We start from the raw sequence: 25,232 nt of genomic DNA, 5'->3' as shown, positions 1-25,232 counted from the left end.
ATGGTTCCAATCTTTGGCTGGAATTACAAACATTATTGCACATAATGACAAACTGACAAAAAGGCCTCGATTTGTAAAATTTCAGATCTCTTTTAAAAATCCTATCTATGTATGTATAACATATGTAAAATATGTCGCCAAGTAGATATTTGAATGTTCAATATCGTTGATCTTTCAATTTGACGAACTGTACAACAAAAAGTTGTAATATTTTCACTTTATATGACTTGAAAATCTACTCATTCAAATTAGAAAAGAAAACAGATATATCACGGCAGAGACAATCATAACGGTCTCCGATGTTTACAGCTGAGGGAACAAAATGTAATACAATATAAAAACACATAGGGTAATTTACAAAAATAATTTATTAAGCGAATATTGTAATGAGTCGTTACAATTATAAGTACAATATTAATAGGCTTAGGATTATTTATTCATATTCGGCTTATATAAATGTTTTTCGTGTGCCTTGTGCTCTAGCTGCAGATTTTTGCATAGAATGTGAACATCGGTCCACACAGAATCGCGTCAAATTGCGCTTTGACATGACTTGCAATTAGTTAATAATTATATAAGCTGAATAATTAATTGCACATTTGGCCAAAGTAAATTGGCGAAGGGATTTCACATGGATATCTGGGCTGGGTTAGCGTGATAAATAGCCTTTTAATTGTGCTTGGTTAGGCAAGCTTATACCCATGCTAACGTGTCTATATACATATCCGATATAAAAGCAAAGCTGCTTCAGTCTCCGTTATAGAAAAGCGGGCATAATACATACAAATTTGATTTCATATCTATAACTAATTAGGGCAGTTTTTTGAGAAACTGCCAGTGCTTGTGCATATTGTCTGTGGTTTTGAGAACTCTCATCTACCCTTGCAGATCGGGTGCAACTATTTTGGTTAAAGGCTTGTAGAGCTGGGGATTTTTATAACATTTATAAAGGAGTACTTTTAGTATGAGTATTTTGATTAAAGTTAAAATAATACCAATGAAAGTTAAGGACTCAAGTTTGGGTCTGGTAAATCTATCTTGACAATTATTAAGAACATTTTATATGAACAATAGTTTTTTTTTCAAGTTTTACATATTTTTCAGTGACCTGGACTCCACATATCATTAAAACCAAAGTTATGTAATATAACATTTAACCATTGTTTGGAGTCTTCGGAACCGGCCCGAGAGATACGGTTTAGAAAACATTTTAGAAGGATGTCTTTGATAAAAATTTAGTTTCTCAGTAAGTCTGCAAGGGTATCTCCTCTTCGTGGCTTGCTACGAAGATCCACTTTGCTGCCTCCGATTATCTTTGCTGCTCCGTAAGCATGTCTGAACCACATCACGCGGAGTCTGTGCACGACTAGTGAATGGCTGTGGTTGCATCCAACGGTTGGCTGGCCACCCGGCTACGACTTCATTAGACTCCAAAATAATTGAGCGTTAAATATGCTCCAGTTATTCATTGCCAGTCCAGTCGCCCCTGCCATCCATCCAGCTAATCCCACAGCTCCTCACAATATTCCACACTTCTTGAGCACTATCTTGCGCTTCCGGGCGACGCTGGAGCCGTGGCCCTTCTTCGCCGGACGGAGGACGATGGTGCCGCTACTGGACTTGGTGAATGTCGGACTGAAGGCGCTGATCGTGGGCGTGCTGCTGTAGGGCGGATGGCTGGAGTTCTGCTGGTTTCCGGCGGCCTGGTCGTAGCTCTGGGTCATCAGCTGATGGCACTTGGTGGCCAGGTAGCGGAACACGGACGCCACGTTGATGTCCTCCTTGACGGAGGTGCGGATGAGCCGGCAGTTGAGTAGCTTGGCCAGCGTCTCCACCTCGTCGGCGGTGACCACCGCCTGTTCGATAAGATCAATCTTGTTCTGCACAATCACCGTGGGTATTTCGTTGCACTCGTTCTCCACCTTGCGCTTCCACTCCTTGATTGCGTCGAAGGAGGCCCGATCCGTCGTCGAGAAGACCAGCACGGAGGCCTGGGCGCCCCGGTAGTAGGCCTTTGTGATGCAGTCAAACTCCTCCTGGCCAGCGGTGTCCCACAGCATGATGCGCACATCCTCGCCGTCGATCTCGATCTGGCGCTCCAGGAAGTCCACGCCAATCGTCTTCTTGTAGTCCTTGGTGAATATGCCCTTGCAGTAGCGCTGGATCATCGATGACTTTCCCACGCCGCCATTTCCCACAATGACCTGTTTGGAAAAAAAAAATTTTAGAGTTAATTAGAAACATTACAAGTTACATTAAAACATGTAAAATTTAACTATGTAATTTAACTATTTACCCTAAATGTAGACTTAACTTTGATCCTTTCATTATCAATATATTTACATTTTTCGTTATCGATCTTTCAAAGATCATTATTCAAATATAAAATTGCCATTTCCATTCGGGTATAACACAAATATATTTTCATTCACCAGAAGACGAGAAAATTAATTGTTCACATAATTTTTTTGCTTTCTAGTGGACATTTAAAACGGCTAAGTTAATTAAACGGGTAAATTTCAATCAAATTTGGCTTGTCAGTCGAGAGATACTATGTAAGAGAAATATGTGGTGTAGAAATCAATTCGAAACAATTCCAGAAACCCATTAGAAACAATTCCGCTCTGAGAGGAAAAAACCCTAATTGAACTAGAATCTTAATCCGTGCAGTTCCGCCATTAGCATCGGGCAAGGCACTCGCATTTGATCTCACAGGTGCCATTCACAGCACAAGGAGATGGGAATGCACTCGCAAAGAAGTAATGATCTTATCATGATTATCATTTTCAAGCAATCTGATGTGTTACTTAGGGCAAATACAACAATTTAACTTAAAACATTTAGAATTCTTTTCGTTTTAGATATGAAAACAAAATCACCATGTTTTAGTCGAATTCGATTTGCACAAATGTTAACATTCTAAGTGTTAACATTTGTGCAAATCGAAGTATTTTTCTAAGATTGTTATATTTAAATATCTATTAAGATGGTATAAGAACATTAACTAACATAATTCCAAGTTGCATAAAAAATGGGTTCATAATCAAATCGTTTCCGACAGAAATTCTCGAAAGTAAAATTCCGAACAGGTCTGTGTGAAAACAGAGAATACATATCTATTCGATCCTTACGTTGATAGCAAGCTGGTTTTTCTCCGTGCACTCATTTCAGCCATTCATCATCCGAATGGAAGAGATTCACATTCACGCAGCCGGCTGGGCAACTTACCACTTTAATGGCCAGCTCGATATCATCTTCACGCATGCTGGTGTAGTTGTACTGCGACTGGGAGTGGGTCTGCAGAACGGTCGCAGCAGCACCGCCGGTTGCCGATTGGATTAGACGCATCTAAGCCGGCGGGTGGGCCGCCGCTCGCCCAGGTGTGTGGCTGTTGCTCTGGCTCCAGCTCCAGCTCCAGCTCTCGGTTCAGCCTCAGCCTCAGCTTCAGCTCCAGCTCCTGGCCAGGCAAATCGGGTGGAGCACGCGATCTCGGGCGGCCAAATGCAGGTGTGTCCAAATGTACTTTTTGGTCAGCCAAGTTTTCCGCAGCTTTTCACTTTTCCCCAACTTTGCGTAAGCCTCGATTCACTTTCTACGCATTAATTTCACCAAATTCGAACTGTGGAAAAAGAAAAACCCACTCTTCAGCGACATCAGCCTTTAGATACATATAACAAATTAGACAGTCTAACTTCCCTAACTTGAACCAACATCTGCCGAATGACGAAATTCAGTCAGCTAACTTATGAAAACTTTGAAAGCATATGTCATATAAGTCATATCATTTTAAGATTGTTTTTTTTAAAAATAAAATGAATATGATTCTTTAATGTAGCGATTCTTTGTGTTGTAAGATACTTGAAGATTATTTCAAAACCAATCGAAAATCTAACATTTGGAATATCTGAGTTTATATCATATTTGAAAATAATATTTGGAGAGTTCGTGCTAAGGAAGTTTGACTGTAAATTCAAAAGGTTTTCTTTCATTTTCACATTAACCGGTTTTCAGCGCTGTCGTTTCGTTTCTTTTGCTTGGGTCTGTTTTTGTTGCCTTTTTCCTATTTCCCTGACTGGCCCCGGGGCCACCGAATGCGGCTTCTAATAAGACGCAACCCGAACGCCCGGGCACGCACGGTTACGTTGTTCAACAACAGGTGCTTCCACACACCTTACGCACAGGTAACAGGTGGTGTACAGGAGGGGGGGGGGGGGGGTTCAGGTGGGAAGACAGGGGCCACTGGATGGTAGATGGTGGATGGCGGTCACCGGCCAGTGGAAGCGAGATGGAGCATGCATGGCATTAGTATTCGCATTAGCGCGTGCTTATGAATTCTTTGAAAATTGTGCTCTTTCTTCTGGCCTTTCCCCTGTTTACAGTTGCTTTCTGCGGCCCCGTGGGCGGACGGCGTGGCAACGTGGGTTAAGAATAGATCTGGAGTGTTAATATATCTGACCAAACATGGGGAGATGCTAAAGCCACTTGTTTACATTGTGTTGTGCAGATGAGTTATTCGTTTCGTAGGCAAATTAGTTGATTTCCAAGGTTCTCAAACAAGATTTAAAGCTCTGCGTCCCAAAAATAATAATAAAACCACTATCAATTTGGGTCAGATACAAAATTTAACTGGTACGCCTCGGCCTCAAAAGAACACGAAAAAGGGGGGTAAAGCTATTCATTTTATTTATTTGAATATTGATTAGCTAAGAATAAAATGTAGTTCTAAAATGCAGTTTAACACTAAGGCAGCTAAAAAATTGGTGAATTTAAATAAAGATTTAACCAAGATGTAAGTGTTGATTGAAATATCTAGTTGTATAAAAATGACGTATTATTATTTTATAATAGAATCTATTTTTGTTTCGTTTAATTCTGGAATTTAATCAATAAAGCATTATTTTAAGTTCTCTATGCATATGTTTACCCTAATTTTTTCATTATTATTGGTGCTATAATTAACTACAAAATAATTAAACCAAAAATGTTTTATTTCAATTGATACATGTGGATTTGTATAGCTTTCAATGACCTAAATATTGTGATCTTTCTCCAAGGTTACTTGTTCAACAATTAATTAATTCCCAGCATGGATTCGGCATTCCGCACTAAGCGGACAGGTAACACAGGATTTGTGTTTTCCGTTTTTAATAGCTTGACGTTTTCTCATTTTTCTTTAACCTAAAATGTACCTTTAACCCACTGTGCAACCTTTCGCTCGTTCTAATTATGCCGCGACTCTTTTTCTCCAGCTTCTTCTAAAAGGTTCACGATATTTTCGTTTTTTTTTTGTAGTTCATTGTTATGATAATTAAGGCCACCGGTTATAGATTTAGTTCAATAGCCATCTGAGTACACTTAAAAGAAAGAATTCATAACTTATGGATCTGGCGAGCTCAAGGGATTGAAATTCTTGACTCGAAACTAAGAGAAATCTTTAAAACTTTAGTTTGGCTATACATAACATTAGAATAAAAAATTGTAAATGAGTGTTAGATTAAACAAAACACTTTTTTAAACACCCACATGTTATAATCAATTGTTGTCGAATATTTAAGATTTTACAAAGTGATATGCAAAGCAAACGCTTGAAATATTATTTATAGATTGAGATATGGCAAGAGACTCCAAGTTCAAGAATTTAAGCTCTTCATATTTTCTTTTCTGTAGGCTAAAAAACATCTCAGATTGACATAGAATCCAGGTGAGCGTGTGTGTGTGAGTGTGTAGAACTATTTGTTGTTGCGCACAAGTCGCAGAACGAATTGCGAATAAAGCACCGCACATCAATTTCCACAGTTGCACTGCAATTATTTTGAAATTTGCCCAAGGAACTAATAGATCGGCGGCCGTTTCTTGGCCATTGTTGTGGAATGTGGATTCTAACTTGTCCATTTAAGTTCACAGCACCACCACACCTGCACGGAGCCACATGCACTGGTGCTCACACCTACACGCTTGCACTTGTTGCTGCTGCCATCGCAGAGGAAAAGCGGATTTTCCGAGCTTACGGTGCAGTGTGTGTGTGTGGGGAAAATTATGCAAATGCCGAGCGCTACTTAAATCAATTAAGAGCGCGAATTCCTCATTATTTAAATTATGCTTAAACAGTCACTCGCGCACTAACGGTACTCCGCACAGTGTCGCCTTCAGCTTCGTTTTTATGTTTTGCCATATTTTTTTTTCATGGCTCTTTTACGACCCTTTCTCACTAAAGTCAAAAATCAAGCCAGCCGATTGTGTTTTCTGGGTGAGAAATGAACGAACAGAAGTTGCGAGTGCGAAAACGCGAAGCAGCCCGCATTCGAAGCCCAACTCAAACTCACACAGCCCGAGCTGCAGAAATCGTAAACACGTTCGCAGCGCCCCTTCAACATGGCCAAAACAACTAAGGCGGCCGGAGCAGCTAAAATGTGGCTAAAACAACGACGACAACGCGTGCGAAGCGCCTTAATTAAAGACGATCCCGATCTCGGAGTCGCAGTTGACCCGCAGTGAAAGTCTAGTTGCACACACGGTTCATCTATGGTTTTTGCCCCTGGCGATTTCTTAGGGCGCCAAGAGGGAGAAACCAGAAACGGGGACGGGAACGGGAACTTGAAAGCGCACCTGTAGCTCGTCGCGTTCGGAATTTGAATGCCAAGCCTGGCTTACGGGCAGTGTGACCGTGGCCAACAGGTGGCAGTATTCCCTGGGATCTTCAGGTAGGTGGTCACACCTGACGCTCTTAACACCGCAAGTCACAGGTGCAAACGGTCTTACTTTTATTTATTATCAAAAATAATGTATTTATTAGAGGTTGTCAATTGTACACTAATGCCGCTTAAAAACGTTGTAACAAATAATAAACGAACTATGAAAAATATCACAAGACTTAATTTTATATTAACCGTAAAATTTTTAAAATTGTTATATTTTATCAGAACACAGAGAAAACTCTCCAAGAACATTGTTCTTGAATTGAGAACATTGTTCGTGAATTGAGAACATTCGTTCTTAAAAACCGTACATTTTGGTATCAATTTAAGAACGAAATGATGAGAAGAAAAAAGTTAAATTGAGTTTATTTAACAACTTTTTGATAAGTATACACTAAGGACTGAACTAATAGTTTATTTGTACACATTATGTACTTAGCTACCGTCAATTCAACTTGATTCGAGCCAAATAAAAACATTTTCAACTTAAAAATGTCGTTCTATTTTTAAGAAAATTTTCAACTCAGATGAGAACGTCAGAATTTGCTCTGTGAAGGAAACAATTTTAGGACATTTTAGTGCCTTTTGGTTATTTCTTAGACCTTTTTATTAATTTTTTATATAAATTATGAATATTATTATAGTTAATAGTATTTTTATTTGAGTTGTCCAATCCTAAGAAGTATATGGATACTTTTCATTTTTGTTAAAATATCTTACAATATCGTTGTTGCGCTATTTTTCAAGTACTTATAATTCTGTTCATTTCGTTTAACAAAAAAACATTTTTCGTCTCAAGTGCTTTGTATTTACTTATTAAATATTAATTATTATTTAGAAATTACCAGTAATTGTTGAATTCAAATTTTGAAAATGTAGCGGTCTTGGCACCTGAGCCCATCGCTTTGCAACACTGCTTCGCTGTGAATGGCAGTCGCGGAAGAAGAAGCGCAGCGCATCAGCTGTTCGGCGAATCGGAACGACAAGACGCGCATTTGTTTGACTTTTGACTGCGGGTTTAAGAAACACAAATTAAGACGAATTCCCGCGAGGACGAGTTAACCTTTTGCTGAAAACCGACAAAGGAAACAGTGCCGTCGCCTTTGTTTACAACCCGTTTCGCAGGCAGGCACGCGCCTGCGCAGCAATCGCAAGTTATCGGGCGCCAGGACGAAGGACGAGACATAGAGAAATGCTGGGCCATCGCGAATTTGGAGCCGCGATAGCAACTCGCCTTTCAGTGCTCAGCGGAATTCGGTGGCATTTAAACGTGTTTTCGGTTGCACAAATCCTAAAAACAGTATTTATTATTGCAAATCGCTGCCCAACATCCGTGTGTTAGTGTTCCGGCGAGCGTGTGTGTGAGTGTGTGTGTGTGGCGAGGGGCGGCGAAAAGGTAGTGGAAACCTTAGAAAGTAGAAAGTAAAAAGTGCAAAGTTTGTGCAAAAGTAAATTCCGACATTGGGGTGACTGCCGTCTCTTTTTTTCTCGGTCTGTCTGGTGGTGGCTCGTCCTCTTCCTCCTCCTGTTTCATCCCCCTGGGCCCCCCTCCCCAACCATCCTAATGCCAAGAAAAAAAAATACAGTGCGCGCTTGATTGAGTGGATAAAATAATCCAAGGGTGTTTACTACAAAGAAATGTTCGATATAAGCTTGCCGTTGCCTGTAAATCCTAGTTTGTTTTGAGTGATAAAATAATCCAAGGGTGTTTACTACATAGAAATGTTCGATATAAGCTCGCAGTTGCCTGTAAATCCTAGTTTATTTTAGAACAAATTTATACTTTTAATGTATGTACTTAAAATCATTTTTAGTATTGTATTAAATTTACAAATTTCTTTAAAATTAAAAAAAAACCAACTTTGGTATGTGTAACTATAGTAGTGTGGCCGATAAGATAAGAATTTTAAAATTTTTATCAAGAATACGATATTATTTCAAAGAATTTCGAGAATATAAAATTGTATATATAATTTTTCTGAGATTGGTTCCGGTTACTTTATTTTTTAATATAAAGTATATTTTCAAGAACACTAGATCTACTTCCCCTCTTTAAAAGTTCACCCTATAGAGCGCGCACTGTACATGCGAATGTGTGAGCCATGAATATGTGAAAAACAAAGACGGCAAGGGCTGCGAATAAAAATCAATATTGATAGTAATTTCTTGGATGCTCTTCGAGACCTTCCCGCAGGAAGCGCAGTCAGGTGGTCATTGTCCGCTTCAGCCCCCGTTTCCCTTTTTCCGCACCAACCACCCACATTTTCCGCCCCTGGGGGTGACTCATTCAGCTCACGAACTCCGAATTCCAACAGCTACTCCCTTTTCGCTGGGAATGTGAAAACGCGGTCGCCCTCGCCGCATGTTCATTAAATATTGATTTCGATTCTGCACTACAGCACGCTGCAGAAAAAACATACAAAACGATTAAAAAGCCATTTGCAAAAGCGGCAAATAAAATGCAAAGTAAATAAATGGCCCGCAACTCAATTTGGCCTGCAATTTTAACAGTTTATCGTACGCCGAAAGTACACACCAATAAATAAAATCGAAAATCAAAAACAACTTTAAAACAAAGTGAACATGAAAACGCGCCTCGTCTCGCTGACTTATCGCGGCAGTGCGTCCGTCGATCCGCGCTACTCCGCCTCCATGTTGCCCTGGACCATCAACGATATCAGGTCCACGGAGAGCTACACGAAGGTAAATATTTTGAGGGGCTACTTATTGTTGATTTAAGTTGGGAACTAGTTAGTTATAAACTATTGTATTGTATTCAACTAAAAACTGTAACACTTTTCAGGGTTTTATAAAATAACAATTTAAAAAAAACATTATTCCATATTAGTTTCGATTTTATATTAAACACCCAAACTATTATAGAATCGAGAAAGAACGATATACCTTTTAACAAGTATACCTATATATTTATCTTATCTAAAAGGTAAGAGGCTAACACAATTTCCTTGATTTCAACAATTAGAAATTGCTGTTTAGGCTTTGTTTGATGCATTTTTACTTACCCAATGCTATCAAAATAAAAAAGCCAGTATTTGATCACGAGAGTTGTCGTAATATAAATCACAATATATATATATATATATATATGTTACTTTCCCAGTGGCCAGTTAGAAGCTTGGACTTCAAGACATCAATTTGATTAATATGCACAAAAGTACAATGCTATCCATCAAATATATTGAATTGGATTTGAATTTAAATCCCCCGACCTGCCGCCCACGCCAAACACCATTCTTGGTAATCGAATCAAACTCGGAATGCAATATGGGATCGCACATGACAGGTCTTCTCCTCACACTTTGTGCGCCTTTGGCGAAAACAATTAAAAGCAATTTGCCATTATTACGGATGGGTAAATCAATTATGTGCCAAGTGAGATGCTGGCAAAATAGCGAACGAAATTTAATTAATAAGTTTGTGCTCCATAAAGGATAATTACTGCGATTAGTGACCCATCGGCAGCCGTTCACCGGGTGCTACGGCCCTATAAATAGAACCCAGATAGACGATGACGAACGCCGGAGAAATGGAACAACTGTGAGGCCTAAAACAAATTGAGGGACACCCCCGTCACCAGGTGAAACCCAAAGAGATTACGCATACGCCGCGTTGAACACGTGCGACAACAAGTTGCCCATCCTCTCCGCGTGACTTTGCCGGCCCCTTTGGGTAATATTATTAGAAGCTGGGAAATTAATTTTAGCAAAGTCCGCAATTAGCCAGTCATCAGCGCTCTGCGTGGGTTTGAGTGAGTTGAGGGTTATTCGTCCTTTCCGAGGGCTATCCCTTGGACAATCTGTCGCGTGAGTTTAAGGAAGGCCAGACGAATCGGAAAGCAAGTTTACATTGTGGCGTTTGCAAAGTTGGCTTGGTTTGGAAGTGTGCTGAAAAAGAGTTTAAAATAGTAGTAAAGTTTAAAAAACCTTTTTTCAACATTTTTTAAAAAGGAATTGCTGTTGTTGTTCTTAATATTTAAAGACTTCTGATGTAGCCTTTAAAATTAATTATCCCTAAAACCTATCTGCGGGTATTATCAAAATTGAAAATGTTTTTAGGTAATATTTTATATTAGTACAACTCCTTGAATTTTAATTATGCTTCGGCATTACTTTGCACAGTGTGAAATCTGAAACCTAAGCAAACACTTTTTGTGGCAAGGAACACCTTTTATTTTCCCATTTTGGTTTCGCTTGCGTGTGTGTCCTCTTTGGTTGGAGCATACAGCTCAGATGCCCGTTGTCGCATTAAAACGAATCCATTCTACGTGCCTGCTACCATGCCCCAAAGGATCTGTGGGGAATCACACCTGCCTCTGGCAATTGTTGTTGATGCTCATTGAATGTACCTCGAGGGCTCGACTGCCCTCAAGAACCTTTCGCCATCACTTCAACAACGAAATACTCGGCTTTAATCTGCCCAGAGAGTTTTGTATACTTAGTTAAGTATGAATTTTCTGAAATTCAAAAGGGAATAGCCTTGGTGTACTCATACTTGTATGTTATTACTTGAAATACTTAAGGGAAACATTAAGGAGTTTAGGTAAATCTTTGATAACCAGGTCTCTTTTGGATTGCGTCAAATATTTATTTAGTTGTTAGGGAAACCATAATTTATTTTGATACTGGTGGCTTGCCCAAAAGTTATGGATTATTTATGTAGTAAGATAATCCATCTTTTTATATGGGTATAGCAAGTAGAGTAAATGATTTTCAGACCATCTCTTCAATTGTTTTCATAAAAATCGATCTTATTGAAAACTGTAATTTATTGATTGATTTTAATATCATGTGTTTGTACTTATGGTTTTAATTATACCAGGCCATTTTTTAGATATTTAGTTTTAGAAATCAAAAGTAAGAATGTAGTTAATTTAAATATTTAAATAAGAATAACTCTTTTTAAGTGTGATTACTTTCAGTCCTTGTCTCTAAGGTATTCTAATATGGTTTATGGCTAAGTATTTATAAATTCTTGTTCCCTGGCTTGGTGGCAATTTTCTGTAACTGGGGAATCGAGCATTTAGAATGGGCCAAAAATAATATTACCAAAATGGTTTTTAATCTTAGTTCCCAGAAGCGGAATCTAAATTGATAGTACGTCATCAAGTTGTGCGTTAGCCTCCGCGGCAAGCTCATTTTCTGCCCTCGGCGCATATCAGTTTCACAAACCATTAGTTCAAGCCCTGTGACATTTTATCCGCGCTCTTGTAATCCACTTAGCATCCGTACTCCAAAAGGCAGCCGCTGCTAGTGGCTCGGAGGGACCGGAACAGACCGTAATTCGCTTCATATTTACTTATTTAAATATTTACTTAAGCCAGCACACTTGTTTATTATAGTTGTTAGTTTTTGCCTCTCTTTTTTTGCATTTAAGTTGACACAAAACAAACACGCACCCGGAGCGAAAGAGACAGAGGCGAGTGGCATAAATAAAATGTTTGCCAGGGCTCTGCTCCTCTTTCTCTCTTCGGGGTTGTGTGGCGGCTTATTGCTTTATTATGTTAAATAGCGCATGAAAATTATAACAAGCTTCTTGGATGGATGGACTGCTGGTAGCGCCACGCCCACCCACAGCAAAGAAAAGCTGAAAAGAATGAAAATGCGCCCACTCTGGCGGCGTCATGCCATTTTTATACTTTTGTCAGCTTTGGTGACGCCTTGCGGTAGAATGTAACTCTATTTGAGTGCAAGTTGTTGAGCCAATATTTTAACACTTGATAGATAAATATTTGTCTTGAAATTAGTGGCAGAAGATTGATGGCGTTCTAGTGGTGTGCATGGAATACAGACTCTGAACCTGAGCTCTTTGTGAGTTTAATTATTGATTAATCCAAATAAATTTATTGACGCATCGAGCTAATTTTGCCTTAAATAGAATCGTAATATTTTTACGACAGTTAAGTTTTAACCATTTGTGATTTAAGAATTTGTAGGAACACTTAAAAGCACCACTTCTGCTTTTAAGTGTTCCTACAAATTCTAAGGGAATAATTTATGAAAGTTTTATACTTTTGATAAGATGTATACTTTTGGAATCTATTAACACTAATATCAAGAACAAACCTACTTGAATTAAATATTTTGTATAATTTCAAGAATTTTACCTTTTAATCAAGCGTAGAGACGGATCTTTCCGATTTCAAGTTGGATTTGTTTTTAATTTAAGAACGCACAGAATAAGAGAACAAAAGGTTACCAAAATCAAGTGAAATAGTTCTTGAATTTCGGATAATTCTTTACATTTCTGTACATAATTAAAAAACTGTTTATTCTTCTGAGGAATGTTAAAAGGATTTATTACGCTCAACTTGAGTTGCTTTAAAAATCGCTTCGCTTTTTACCTACGTGTGCTTAATTCCACCTATAAATCAAGTTTTATACGCACTTGGTCGACATCGAACCCTGAATGGGTGACTTTTAATCTCGCAACAATGGAGGGGATGGCCATTTTTTCACCCATAGCGTTCCCCTTTGATACATTTGAATAACACGAATGAGGCCCGCCAAGGATTTCAGGTGGTAGGTAAGGCCTCCCGATTTCCTCCCATTTACCATCCCCTGGCGATGTTGGCGCGTGCTGCCCCATTGACGTCACAACGCCGGGGAGTTGGGTTAAGCGATGGGGTCGAAGAGGAAAAATCAATACGCCGCTTGTTTCATTTTCATTTCCATTTTCTCATTTCGCCTCTGCAATTGTTGCCACTCTAGCTGCTTTGCCGCCTCCTGCTCGGGAAGTCACTCAAGTCGCGTTGGTAATCCGCTTTTGGTCGAGTCACTTGAGTCGCGCCACTCCCCCGACTCGACCCCCAGAGTCCTCTGCAGTGGCATAAATGCTTTCGCACTTCATCGTCGCCAGCCCGCTGCTCTCGAGTTCTGCTGCTGTGGCTCACGCGGCGTATGCGTTATATTCCCGGTACACCCCATCCTCATCCTATTCCCCATCCCCAGCCACTTGCTCTGCCGCACAGCCAGCCCACTCCATTCCAGTTGGCTGCTGCTTTGCATTTGATGGAACTCGGTTTCGTGGTCTGCTGATCTTTGGACCCATGTCTGCCGGTCTCTTGACATCGTTGCCATGTTGCAGATGTCGTTCCCGGATATTCGTGCAGATGACACACATAATTTTCCCATTACACATAGCAAAAGTGGCTTGAAAACTATGCATTGAGTGGATTGTCATTTTTATGTTACGAGCAAAATCTACATTTTGGTTATCATCGCATAGTTTGGTTTCACAATATTAAAATTGTTTTTCTATTTTTCTAAATTAGGAATAAAGAGTAATAAAGTAAAGTAAAAAGCAAACAATTCAGAAACTTTTATTGGTTGCATTATATGTACATAAACAGGATGTGAAGATGCTTCAGCTTCGTTTAACAAACATTCATTTTCCATCCAAACAAAAGTTAAAACACATATTTTAGTGGCCGGGACGAAGGACTTTACCTTCCAGCGCCCCTTACTATACAAATATTTATTTTAGTATTCAATTTGTTAATTTGTTAAGTAAATAAATATTTCAGTGGGTCCATTCGTTAAAAGTAAACTTACGTTTGCACAAAGTGCTGCTCAAAATTAAATATGTTAAATTCTAATCGTACTAATAACAATGAATTTACAGTAATATTAATAAAATATTAAATGCAAAATGTACTAATAACAATGAGTTGATTATAATAATTACTTGTCAAAAGTAAAGTAACGTTTTCAAAAAATGCTGTTCAAGATGAGATATATTGAATGCTATACCGACTAAAAACAATGAATTAATTGTACTAAAATTTGAATAATAAATAATATATTAAATGAAAAACTAACTAATAACTAAGAATTAATTGTGATAAAATAGGGGGAGAACTTATTTTGTATAAATAAGATATACGAGCTTTAGATTGACCTAACGTTAAATTTTAAATGATTTGTATTTTACTGACTAAATCTATTGGCGGAATATTTCCCTTAAATAAGATACATATATGTATGTATGTTTAATACAAAAAAAGGCAAACCAAGTTGATTTTATTTATTAAAGACCCTAAGGCAGAGCATTTGATTTTTTATTAATCTCTTATTTTAACATACTAGATTTAGGCATTGGGAAACGTCCTCAAAGTTTCCCTCCCCAGCTTGGTCCACGCTCTGTCGGTTAATATATATCCAAAATGGACGAAAATACCGAAATGTTTTTGATTGAAAAACTAAATAAGTTGGGGAAGGGTAACCTGTTTTAAAATAATATATTTAACTAAAGGCAGTTAGGGCACCTTTTGGTGTACCTTAAATACCTCAAAGCGCACCGTATAAGCGGGTTAGAGCGATACATATGTGAACCGCCCTGCTGGAACTTTTTTTTTCATAACAAACTCATCTCTTTATGCACAAAACACGGTAACCCTAATGCTTGGTATTCCTCGGAGCGTCGTCCATCCAAGTGGGCAGATGGACACTCACGCCGCTGAGAGATGAGCAGTCGCTGCCCACGGAAAGTCCGCTGTTGGACAGTCCGTCGCTGAAGGGTTTGTCCACAGCTGGCTTCTTCTTACTGCCTTCGATCAGTTCCGATCTGGAAATCGAAGGAGTGACGGAAGGCAGCTCAGGCTCCTGATCCTGCTCTTCCTGATCCTCCGCCATTTGGCGGCGCAGCGGAGACATCACACCCAGACGAGCGTTGCCCAGTTTCCGGCCAGACTTGTCCTCCTCAAAGGACATCAGCTCTCCGAATCGCAGGGCATTCAGGTTGTCAAAGTCCAGAAGTATGTCCTCCATGTACATGAGCATCACTCCGCGTTGGATCTTCGTCCACGAGGACAGGGCGGCCAGACTCCAAAGTTGGCTGGAGTGGCGGGCAAAGGTGCCGATGTAGGTGTTCGCCATATGGGCCACACAGTCGATCAGCAGATATTCCTTCCTGTATTGCGCAATGGTGTCCTCGTCCAGCATTTTCTGCGGGGAGAAGGGCGCCGCGTAGCACAGCTGGGCGAATCCCCAGATGAACGGCACAAACTGGAATTTGTCCAGGGAGTAACCCCCGTGCCAGTTCGACGATATCACCGAATAGGTCACCTGCAGCCGGCGCACGAACTTCAGGTAGCGATCGAAGAGAACCAGAGCCGAGGCGGCCAAGTCCTCCTCCCTGGTCAGGATCTCCGCCCTAAAAAGGGCGCACACGAAGAACAGGAAGCTCAGCTCGTGCCCAGTTCCGTACTCGATTTTGGTGGAGCTGCCGAAGGCGCCCGACAAGTACACCCCCAGTTCGTTCACGTGCCTGCATTTGCTGGCCGGCACCGCCTTCTCCACCATCTGGTAAATGTCCCTCAGCATGCAGTGTGCCCACCGCCGGTAGCCCTTGTTACCCGGCTCCAGGGAGGCACTGACAGTGGAAGCTTGGACCACGGGCGCCGGCGGATTGGTCTGGATCATGACCTCCAGTTTGTCGAAGATGGCCGTCAGTCGGCGAATGTTCTGGCTGATCGGAAAGGAGTCGGTGTTCCGTATTCCCTGTATCTCGGTGCTCACGTCGTTCAAGTATGTGATCAGCGTGAAGTACGCCTTCGAGACCTGCCAGGGCTCGATGTCCGAGGTGGACTGCACCCGGCACACGGGTCCAGTGGAGCTCCTTCGGAAGAAGGCGGCCACCCGCTTGAGGTTCACTTCGCCCTTGTGCTCCATCGGCTTCTATGTGTTTTGTATTTTCTTGTCTTATTGCTTTCCTTTTTTTGTGTCAACTAACAACCTACTTATATGCTAAGCAGTGTGTGCTCTAATGCTATCCAAGCTAAAACTTTTAGCATACTTTTTCGCGTCTCGATGGAATCTACCATATCATATTATTTATATTAAATCATTTGCCTTACTTCTATTATTATTATATTTTATTAAACTTTTTTTTAGTCTATTATACGAAATTTAGAGTGTGGGAAGATTAGTGATCATATGGAAATATGATAAACACCGATATATTTTAGAAAACTTCCAGAAAACTTATTTTGGCCTTTGCATTTATTAATAATAATATTATTAATTTTTAGTATCATAATGAATATGTATTCAAACCATGATGTAATTTCATCTTTAGAACATCAAGCTAAAAACACTAATTTATTTAAGAATATATATGTAAACTAAATAAATAGAGAAATTAAATCACTTAACTAAACTTATAACAAAAGCAAGTAACCTTCGTTATACCCGCTGTTTATGAATAATGAGTTTTAAGTAGAGTTTTTGTTATGTAGTAAGTGACCGCAATCCAGACCTAATAGAGGGGTTGTTTGGACTGACCCCGTAAATAGTTAGGGCTATACTTCAGAGGTTGCAACTCGTTATTAAGACGTCAGGAGCAGCAGAACTGCAACAACAGCAACTGCAGTTAATGCTAATTATATGGCTACACTGCGCCAGCGAAAGCAGCAACAACGAACAATGTAATGAACAATTGTAGACAATTTATTAGGCAACAGCCACAACAACAACAAAGTGCAGCTGCGGCATGAAAACGTAATGGAAAAACGGTTAAGACGTATAAATCACTGGGCAATAACACGCGACGTCTGCGCTTGGCAGCGACGTCGGCGTCGGCGTCATGAAAGCAACAACGCGCTTCTAATGAAAGCAACAAAAACCAGCAAATGCAAATGCAAAAGCAGTAATTTCACTCCCCAGCTGTTTTTGACATGACGCTAACGGCACTTCAAAAAAAAAAGAATGTGCGTGCAGGAAAGTGGACAGAAGAGACAGAGACGTCAGGTGAAAATACAACATTCACATGTGTGTGACAGCCTAGGGTGGACCAAAGATTTGTAGGTTTAAAAACACTAATAATAGAATTTATTTAATACATTAAGATTTTATTATTTATCAAACTTGGTAACTACCAGTATTCTGACAAAGTACATTTATCTTTAAAAACTCGAATGATTTTTATTTAACCGGAGCGTTGTGAAAAACAAAATTTTGAGGTGTCAAGAAGCCAGTAACCCGAATTATTTTAAAAATATCTAAAGTAATTATAGAATAATTCAACACCAGCGCAACCATATTCACAAAAAGCATTCCTCAAAAATATATTATGTAACGGATTTTACTATTGTATAATACATGTTGAGTAAATAAACCATGTCTTAATTTCCAAAAATCCCCTTAAAAGAAATTTTATCGAAATATAATTTTTTATCGTTAGTGGTCCACCCTAGTGCACACTAACACATGTAGTTCAAAAGTAAATACACCTGAGAACGTGACTGCGCCTAGCACAAGGCTTGATTCCAATTAGGAATCGCGGAACGGAGAGGAGAGAATACCTAGAGAATGGCCAAAAGAGGTCAAGCAGTCAATTGTTCCTGCAAGTGAACTGATTACGTATACGCAGTGTGCCACATCATAATTTGCCCCACTGGTCTTGCCAAACAAATGGAAACAAAGAACAGACAGCCTCATAATAATGGGCAAATAAGAAAGAAAAGTAACGAGCACAAGCGATGCTTTCACTTTCCGAAAGGAAAGAACAAAACGGGATAGTAGGCCAACGTCATTATGTTTTTAAGTTTATTTTAAATGTGCCATCTGCAGAATACTTGCCTAAGTATTCAGGTAAATATATTAAAAAACCATTTGTGATCAAAGGCGAATGGAAATCAAAGCTTTGCTATTTTTAAATCACAATTTACCTGACAACAAAGCCTTTGCGAGGCACTCAAACCGATGCTCAATAAACGAAGAGTGGCATTGTCTGTGATGGACAGCACGGATCCTTCGTCAAGTGTCAAAGGAAATTAATTAAATTTAAAATGTAATGGCCGTATGTAAGGTATTTATTTTTAATTTAAATTAAATGGATGGCAAGTAAAAGGAAAACGTTAGCTTTTTTCCAAGTCAAGACGACCTCTCTAATTACCGGTTGCCAGGAGGCGTTATTAGACGTCCTTTCCCCTCTAAACATCGTGAACTTCAAAGATTCACTTATGTACCTTAAGTGTAAGTTAACGAACGTGCTATAAAAAGCAACTAACTAATTAAAATTTGTTAGTATCCCAAATCCATATATATCATTTATTTGAGTCCTGATGCCTCGAGAATTAAAACTTCGAAAAATCAATACAAATTCTATCCATTAGAGCGTATGGGGGCACGTAAGTTTCCCAAGCCATAAGTTTTACTTATCGTATTTTTGTTATTCCCTCACTTGGCTTAAAAGTTCTCGGTTCTGTTTTTAGTTGGCTAAGTTAACGCCCATCTCATGAGCACGCCCACGCCCACACACTCTCGAACCTGAGCAACACTTTACTTTGATTTTAATTTAATTTGCGAGGAAAAAGTTTTCACTTTGTCGGGGCTTTCTGGGCGATAATGAACGCCTTCATTTGCTGCCCCCCTTTGAAGGCAGCTTGTTGTTCATTGCAATTGGAGATATTAGAGTCTCTGGGTTATCATTAGATGGGGGTTAACAACAAAGTTCTAGTGGTGGATTGGTTCTGGGAACTTGGGTTTTAATTAATTCTGCATTACGGCCATTTTCTCATTACAACGTTTTAATTTACAAATTCTCGTAGCCTGAAATTGACGTGAGTATATGTTTTTTGTTTATATTTTTCCTATTTGCAAAACCTTTGACAACAGAAACTTGTGGGAAAGCGGGAAATGCCGCCCCAATGGGGCTAAAAAACACAACGACCTGCTTTTCTGCCAACTACAGCCCTCGCAGCCACAACAACGACACACCCAGCAGTCAGCACAACCCAATTTCCGCCCCTCCTCCTCGGCCCCCAGAAACCCACCCGGCTCATAGTGTCGACACTCCCTAGTTACCGGGCTTTAGTTGTTAGCATATAAAAAAGGGCCAAGAACGGAATGAAAAAACGAGAGTACAGGCGGCGGAAGGAGGCAAACGAGGAGGAAGGGGACCAGGCGCCGGAAATGGAGCAGCCGCCATGTTGGCAGGCATGTCATGTTGTCGCTGTCGTCGTTGTCACCATTGCGCCTTTCCTACTGCCGTCCCGCTCTAAGCCCGCGCTCTCTTTCTCCTTGTGCATGCAAGTATGTAAACTGATTAAAAGGAATTTAATATGGTTAATCTGCTTCGCGTAGTGGAAACGTTCTAGCAAATTATGAAACAACGTGCAATTCTTCGCATTGTTTTTTGTTTCGTTGCTCTGGCTTTTTTCAAAAGCGAGGTGGATTTTCATTATATAACAATTGCGTTGTTTTAGCAGAGCTTAAATATATATATATGCGTAATAGCGTAACATGATACCTTCACATTTAATTACACAGTGCAACACGAAAAATGTAACCGCAGTTTGGATTTTAAAAACTGAAAGTACTCATCGAATCGAAATGGGGTATGATTTATCGATCCTTTGGCTTAGCGCGCGAGTGGATATTACAGCGGCTTAAAGATTTTGGTAAAACTCGATTCATAAGGGCAATATCTCTCAAGACCATTCGAATTCCGGGTACAGGTCCTGATATCTTAGCGAAAAACATAGGGAAGTGCAAAATATAAATAATATATTTCAGAACAGTGAATAGAACAACGGTAGACTCAAAAATGCAATGGAAATCTAGAACTTGGTATTTAAGTACATTATTTCCGAAATTTCAAAGCATATTTCCCGAAAGGCAAATTTTTTTTTATAAATTTGTCTTGCATTTTAATTCTGTATGTCTTTATACCTATAATAATCTTGAAGAGATGAACAGAAAATTGCAATCGGCCCTTTCGATGTGGCCAATTTTTACTTGATATAATATAATATATTAGTATATTAGTATATTAGTATATTAGTATTAGTATATTATTAGTATTAGTATAATATCCAATCGCGAGTTAACCCAGAGGAACGCCAAATGGGGTCTGTCTCTTTTGGATGATTACTTTCACAATTTGAATGCTTAACTGAGGTTACACTCCAAAGCCCGAAATATGATGCATAATGTTATATGTTGGAGCAATAATATGACAATAACATGATTTTCATTCAATGGTGACTTTTGAAGTAAATAATTTTCTTAAAATTATATTGAAGCTTTTCTAAATATTTAAATCTCGCTGGGGGCACTTTTCTTATGAAAAGTCTGCTATGCCCTTTGTATTAAGGCTTAAGCAAAAAACCATTAAAGTTAAAAAAAATAATTTTTGTTTAATTTAAGACTTAATTTTTTAACATTAAGACGCGATTGATTATAGAACAGTATGTATAGACGGACGTTTTAACCGTGCGTCTCGCGATGTAGTGCTTTGCATACCAATTACGTTTATTTAAGTTTCAACTTTTTTAACATCTCTTTCAACAATTCAGTGAATACGAAACTAATGAGAATTTGGAATAAGCGATTTTTCACGTAATTTTTACACCCCTGATAAACAAAATTGTTCATTATTTCAATAAAAAATGTTCCTTTTCTTTTTCCTTATAAAAATATTAAATGGCGATTTTGCGTGTACACAATAAAATTATTTTGTAATCAGGAACAATTTTTCTTAGTTTAATGGCTTGCATATGTGATAATTACTTTGTGTCAAAACTTTCTATATGGGAGAAACTCTCTTGTGGAAACATACAAGCAGAAACTCTCTTGTGCAAACATACAAAAATAATATATTTTCCACTCCAGTTTAAATTTAATTACTGAAGTATGTAAATCCTTTGTCTTGCAGTTATCGGTGGGCATTGAGCACGGCATCCTGGAGTCGTACAACTCGGACTTCGAGCTGCAGTTCAGCCACCCCCTGAAGCATATCGTCGGCATGTGCCGCATCGTCCACAAGCCGCAGGCCAAGAGCATCGGCAACGGCTTCCTGCAGCTGAAATCGGGTGCTGGCCCGGGCTCGGCAGCCTCCTCCTCGATGGCCGGCGGAGCCAACAGCTCGCTGACCGGAAGCGGACTTCGCCACACACTGACCGCGTCCACGTCGTACGGCTCACTCTCCTCCAGTGCGGCGACCGCCTACCAGCTGCAGCAGCAGCAGGCGGCCGAGGCCTCCGCGGAGCAGCCGCAGAACTTCATGGAGTTCCAGGGACCCATCACCGGATTGGTCTACTTGCTGAAGGACCCCAAGGATCCCCTGCTGCACCTCTATCTCTTCGAGTGCGAGACCGTCGAGGAGGTGAGTTGAGGCCCGAAGCCCTAATCCCGGCCAGAAGACGGATGAGAAAAGTTGTCGACGGTTTTAGCCGACATTGTGTCAGATGTCTGTCCGCTGGCATTTCGTTTTCTCACAATCTCTGCTATTCGAGGGGAAAGTGAACTGAACCGAATGGCGGAATGTGTGTGCGGACAGTTTGTGGCCTTTTGAAATGCTTTCATATGGAAATGTTTAGAAAACTTGCCACACAATAGTTTTCCGCATAAAAACTGCTCGGATTAAATTGCACCGAACGTGCAGGAAAAGCCCCAGAAGGACTTTGCGGGTTTTTGTTGCGACCATAATAAATTTAGATGCTTAACGAGCGACTACCTTTGGTTACACGAATGTGACATAGTTATAATTGCTGTCTTTGGTTGAATTGGTTAAAATGCATAAAAAGGCCGCAGAGATCGTACCTCATTAGAATCTTCCTAATGATGATTCGCTTTCTTGTCAAAGCTGCCCTTGAATTAAGGTTTGTGTTTCTATAGATTGTGATAGTAGGTCTGTAATAAAACTTGAAATTGAATAAGCAGTGAATAGTGCATCAGTGAGGTAAGTTCAAGTAATCTCGAACTTTATTGATGGGTTTCTCATTTGTTATTAGGATACTTCGTGTTTTTTAGATATTCTTTTATTTTATTTCTTCCCGAAACTCACAATAGGTAATGTTTGTATTGGGATATGATATCTTGGAGCAATAATTTTAAAAGTACTAGTATTTTGATTTAAATTAAAAAAAAAAGTTTTAAATACTCATAGCAATTTAAGGAAAGATTTATTGATCATGCCTCCGCAATAAAGACCTTAAATTCACCCCAAAGCTGTCCATTCAAAAGGCTCTGTACCGAGCTCTACGAAAATAGTAAGCTCAAATTTAGCACGCCCTGACCTCGCCTCCTTATCACGCATGTGTTAGATTCTAAAGTCTGAGCCCAGTGGGTGGTCAGCACGCCATAAATCGACTTCCGTTTGCATTTCTAATTAAAACAGTTCGGCAAGTAGGGAGCAACTAAGTGGGGGCTCTTCGACGAGGAAAGCCGGCAAGAACAGTCCACTAAATTAGGACTGCTCTGCACGACCTTCTGCCAAATACACGCAAAAAGTTAATTCCGAAAACAAATCCACTTCTACGCTTTTCGAAGTGGTCACGCCCCTCCGATGAAAAACAATGGGGTGAAAAGTGTAATGCCAAAAACATGGCGAAAAACTATGTTGTAAAACGAAAACAAAGTCACAAAGAACGAAATTTACGAACTTTTTTGAGTTTGGTGCTTTTAAAGTTAAATTATTGGGTGATATTTTTTAAAGTTCCACCGCGAAGGGCTTGCAACTTTCGGTTATTTTTGCATTTCGCTTTAATTCTCGATGGAGCGTTTCCACTTAATTTCACCGTAATTGGTAGAGAATTTTTCAGAAGAGCTGTTGTTGGTTCATTGCATGTCAAAAGCGTTTTAAGCCCTGCGTTTCGGCCGTGATGTTGACTTGGCTTGATTGTTGATAGTGGGTTTCGCTGGTGTGAGCTGGCGTTGCTCGGAGTTTTTATTGAGCTGTGCCTCCTGCACTCAGTTTCCAGCTGGTTTGATTTGCGAGTATCTGGGTCAGTGTTCGCATTTCGGGTTTACGGTCGTCTTAAACGCCTAACAAACTTCGATGGCATGTTAAAGCCTAATGCAGGTCGTAATAAACAAAGTATTAATGTTTTTGAATATATGCATTGAAGTATATATAAAAGGTTTTGCTTTCATTTTCTTGAATATGAATTAAATGTACTTGGAATAACATTAAAAATACTTTGCTTACATTTCGGTGCAGTTTTCTATTTGCGGTTTCTATTAATACGTTTTATGCATCAATAAATTTCAATTCAGTTCATGTCTATTTGCTTACAATAAATACAGACCAGCAGAAACGAAATGTTTTCCTTAGAGTGTTTACACTGAGCTTGTACTTGTTAATATAACAACCGTTTGATATGTGAAACAATCATAAAAGTGTGTTTGTTTTTATTTATTACGACACATAATAAGAAGCAATTATTTATATATAAAGCTAATTTACAGTGTATAACTATGAGATAACTTAAAATTAGAGAGCAATTAAAGGACGAATATTAATTTAAATTTTTAATTTTTTTAAAAATAAATTTCAAGAAAGCTTTCCCCAATTAAAACAATAAATACATATAGTTGTATTATGCACACAACAAATTTTTTAAGTAAATTTGATCAATATAAATGGGATTAAACCAACGAATTATCAATTTGACCAACGATATAGTCACTCTCCCAACAACAAAATACACAAAACATTTTATGATACTTTTACTATTAAATAGTAACCAATGAAACAATAAAATACACGTCTCAATTTTAATAGTTAGTTAGTTTTTACAGTTACGTAACTATCCGTATAGGTAATTTTTACCCATAAAATTTGTTATGGCCTATAGAATATTGCAATAGATTATAATTCGCAGAATAGTAAATTCTAGAAATAAACTTTCAACCAGACTTAAGGTAGGTGGTGGTCAGAATTCAGCTGAAATATTTTTCAATACGAGTACATCAAAAAAAGATAACATAGGGTTTCTTTTTCTTTTAAAATGTTCGACTTTGCTCTAAGTTGGATAATAAAGATCCATAGGCTTTCTTTTTAAGTATCTGAAGGCCAGAGTTGAAGAAGCTGAACTGTAATACTTTGCATACACCCAGTAAGATGACCATGTTGAACTTTCCTTTCGAAATGCATGAATTTAAATCACTGCCGCTATCTCTAATTAGGTACTGCACAAAGTTAAGCGAAGCGAGCACACAAAGCCAAGTCCCAACATAATTGCCCGACTGTGGTCAACCTGCTGAATACGTTCCGCCGATTGAGCCACTAATTGAAGCCATTAGGCGCCGAGATAAACGCACTTTCCCTTCGCCATCCTTGCTATTTTGAAAGCGATGAGCACAAAAAGAGGGAACCCATTACGCAAATGCTGAAAAAATAAAGCTAATTGCGAGGAGTCGGCTGAGCGTGGCATACTTTCGGGGGCGTTGGCAGCTGTGGTCCTCGGCGGCACTTAAACAACATCATAAGCTCGTAAATATTTAAAGCCTTTGTCCGCTCCACCTGTGAAATGTCCTTGTGCATCATTAGCAGGTGGATCCGTGTCGGGTCCTTTGCTAAATGACGCATGGCGCAGAGCTGCCATTCGGCTGTTTAAACACCGGGCTTATTGTCCTCCCTCCCACAGGATGTGCTCGTCGTGGACGGGATGTTGGTGGAGGGATGGAGGATTGGAACGGGCACTCAAGGCGAATGTCAGCGCCAGTTTTCGGTCCTGGCCATCAACATGCTCTTCTGCATCGCCGCTTGAACAACTCGGTTGGCCCAACAAGA

At 39.5% G+C, this 25,232-nt stretch overlaps 3 protein-coding genes across 5 annotated transcripts in view; 1 reads left to right on the top strand and 2 right to left on the bottom strand.

Annotated features, from left to right (window-relative positions):
- Positions 1-350: 350 nt before the first annotated feature.
- On the bottom strand, positions 351-6,668 carry LOC119561061 (ras-related protein Rab-23). The gene is made up of 3 exons (XM_037874897.1): positions 6,607-6,668; positions 3,229-3,619; positions 351-2,204 (listed from the first exon to the last, which is right to left on the bottom strand). The coding sequence occupies exons 2-3, from the start codon at positions 3,346-3,348 to the stop codon at positions 1,518-1,520; spliced, it is 807 nt and encodes a 268-aa protein (XP_037730825.1). The 5' UTR covers positions 3,349-3,619; positions 6,607-6,668; the 3' UTR covers positions 351-1,517.
- Positions 6,669-7,716: 1,048 nt separating this feature from the next.
- The window catches only part of LOC119561115 (TBC1 domain family member 4), a 31,744-nt gene continuing 14,228 nt past the window's right edge, over positions 7,717-25,232 (top strand). The window contains exons 1-3 of one of the 3 annotated variants that reach the window (XM_037875029.1): positions 7,717-8,091; positions 9,095-9,398; positions 21,372-21,821. In XM_037875029.1, the coding sequence (XP_037730957.1) occupies positions 9,279-9,398; positions 21,372-21,821 (570 nt within the window). In that variant the 5' untranslated portion in view covers positions 7,717-8,091; positions 9,095-9,278. The remainder of the gene's footprint in view (positions 8,092-9,094; positions 9,399-21,371; positions 21,822-25,232) is intronic. The other 2 variants (XM_037875028.1, XM_037875026.1) reach the window with 2 other exon arrangements.
- On the bottom strand, positions 14,916-16,457 carry LOC119561116 (serine/threonine-protein phosphatase 2A activator). Its single transcript, XM_037875036.1, has one exon. It carries the CDS (start codon positions 16,382-16,384, stop codon positions 15,110-15,112), a length of 1,275 nt encoding a protein of 424 aa, XP_037730964.1. The 5' UTR covers positions 16,385-16,457; the 3' UTR covers positions 14,916-15,109.

Source organism: Drosophila subpulchrella, unplaced genomic scaffold, assembly GCF_014743375.2.
Source record: "Drosophila subpulchrella strain 33 F10 #4 breed RU33 unplaced genomic scaffold, RU_Dsub_v1.1 Primary Assembly Seq354, whole genome shotgun sequence".
In the NCBI taxonomy this organism is placed as follows: Eukaryota; Metazoa; Arthropoda; class Insecta; order Diptera; family Drosophilidae; genus Drosophila; species Drosophila subpulchrella.
The sequence above is the reverse complement of the archived record's forward strand: the minus strand, read 5'-3'. Positions and strand labels throughout refer to the sequence as shown.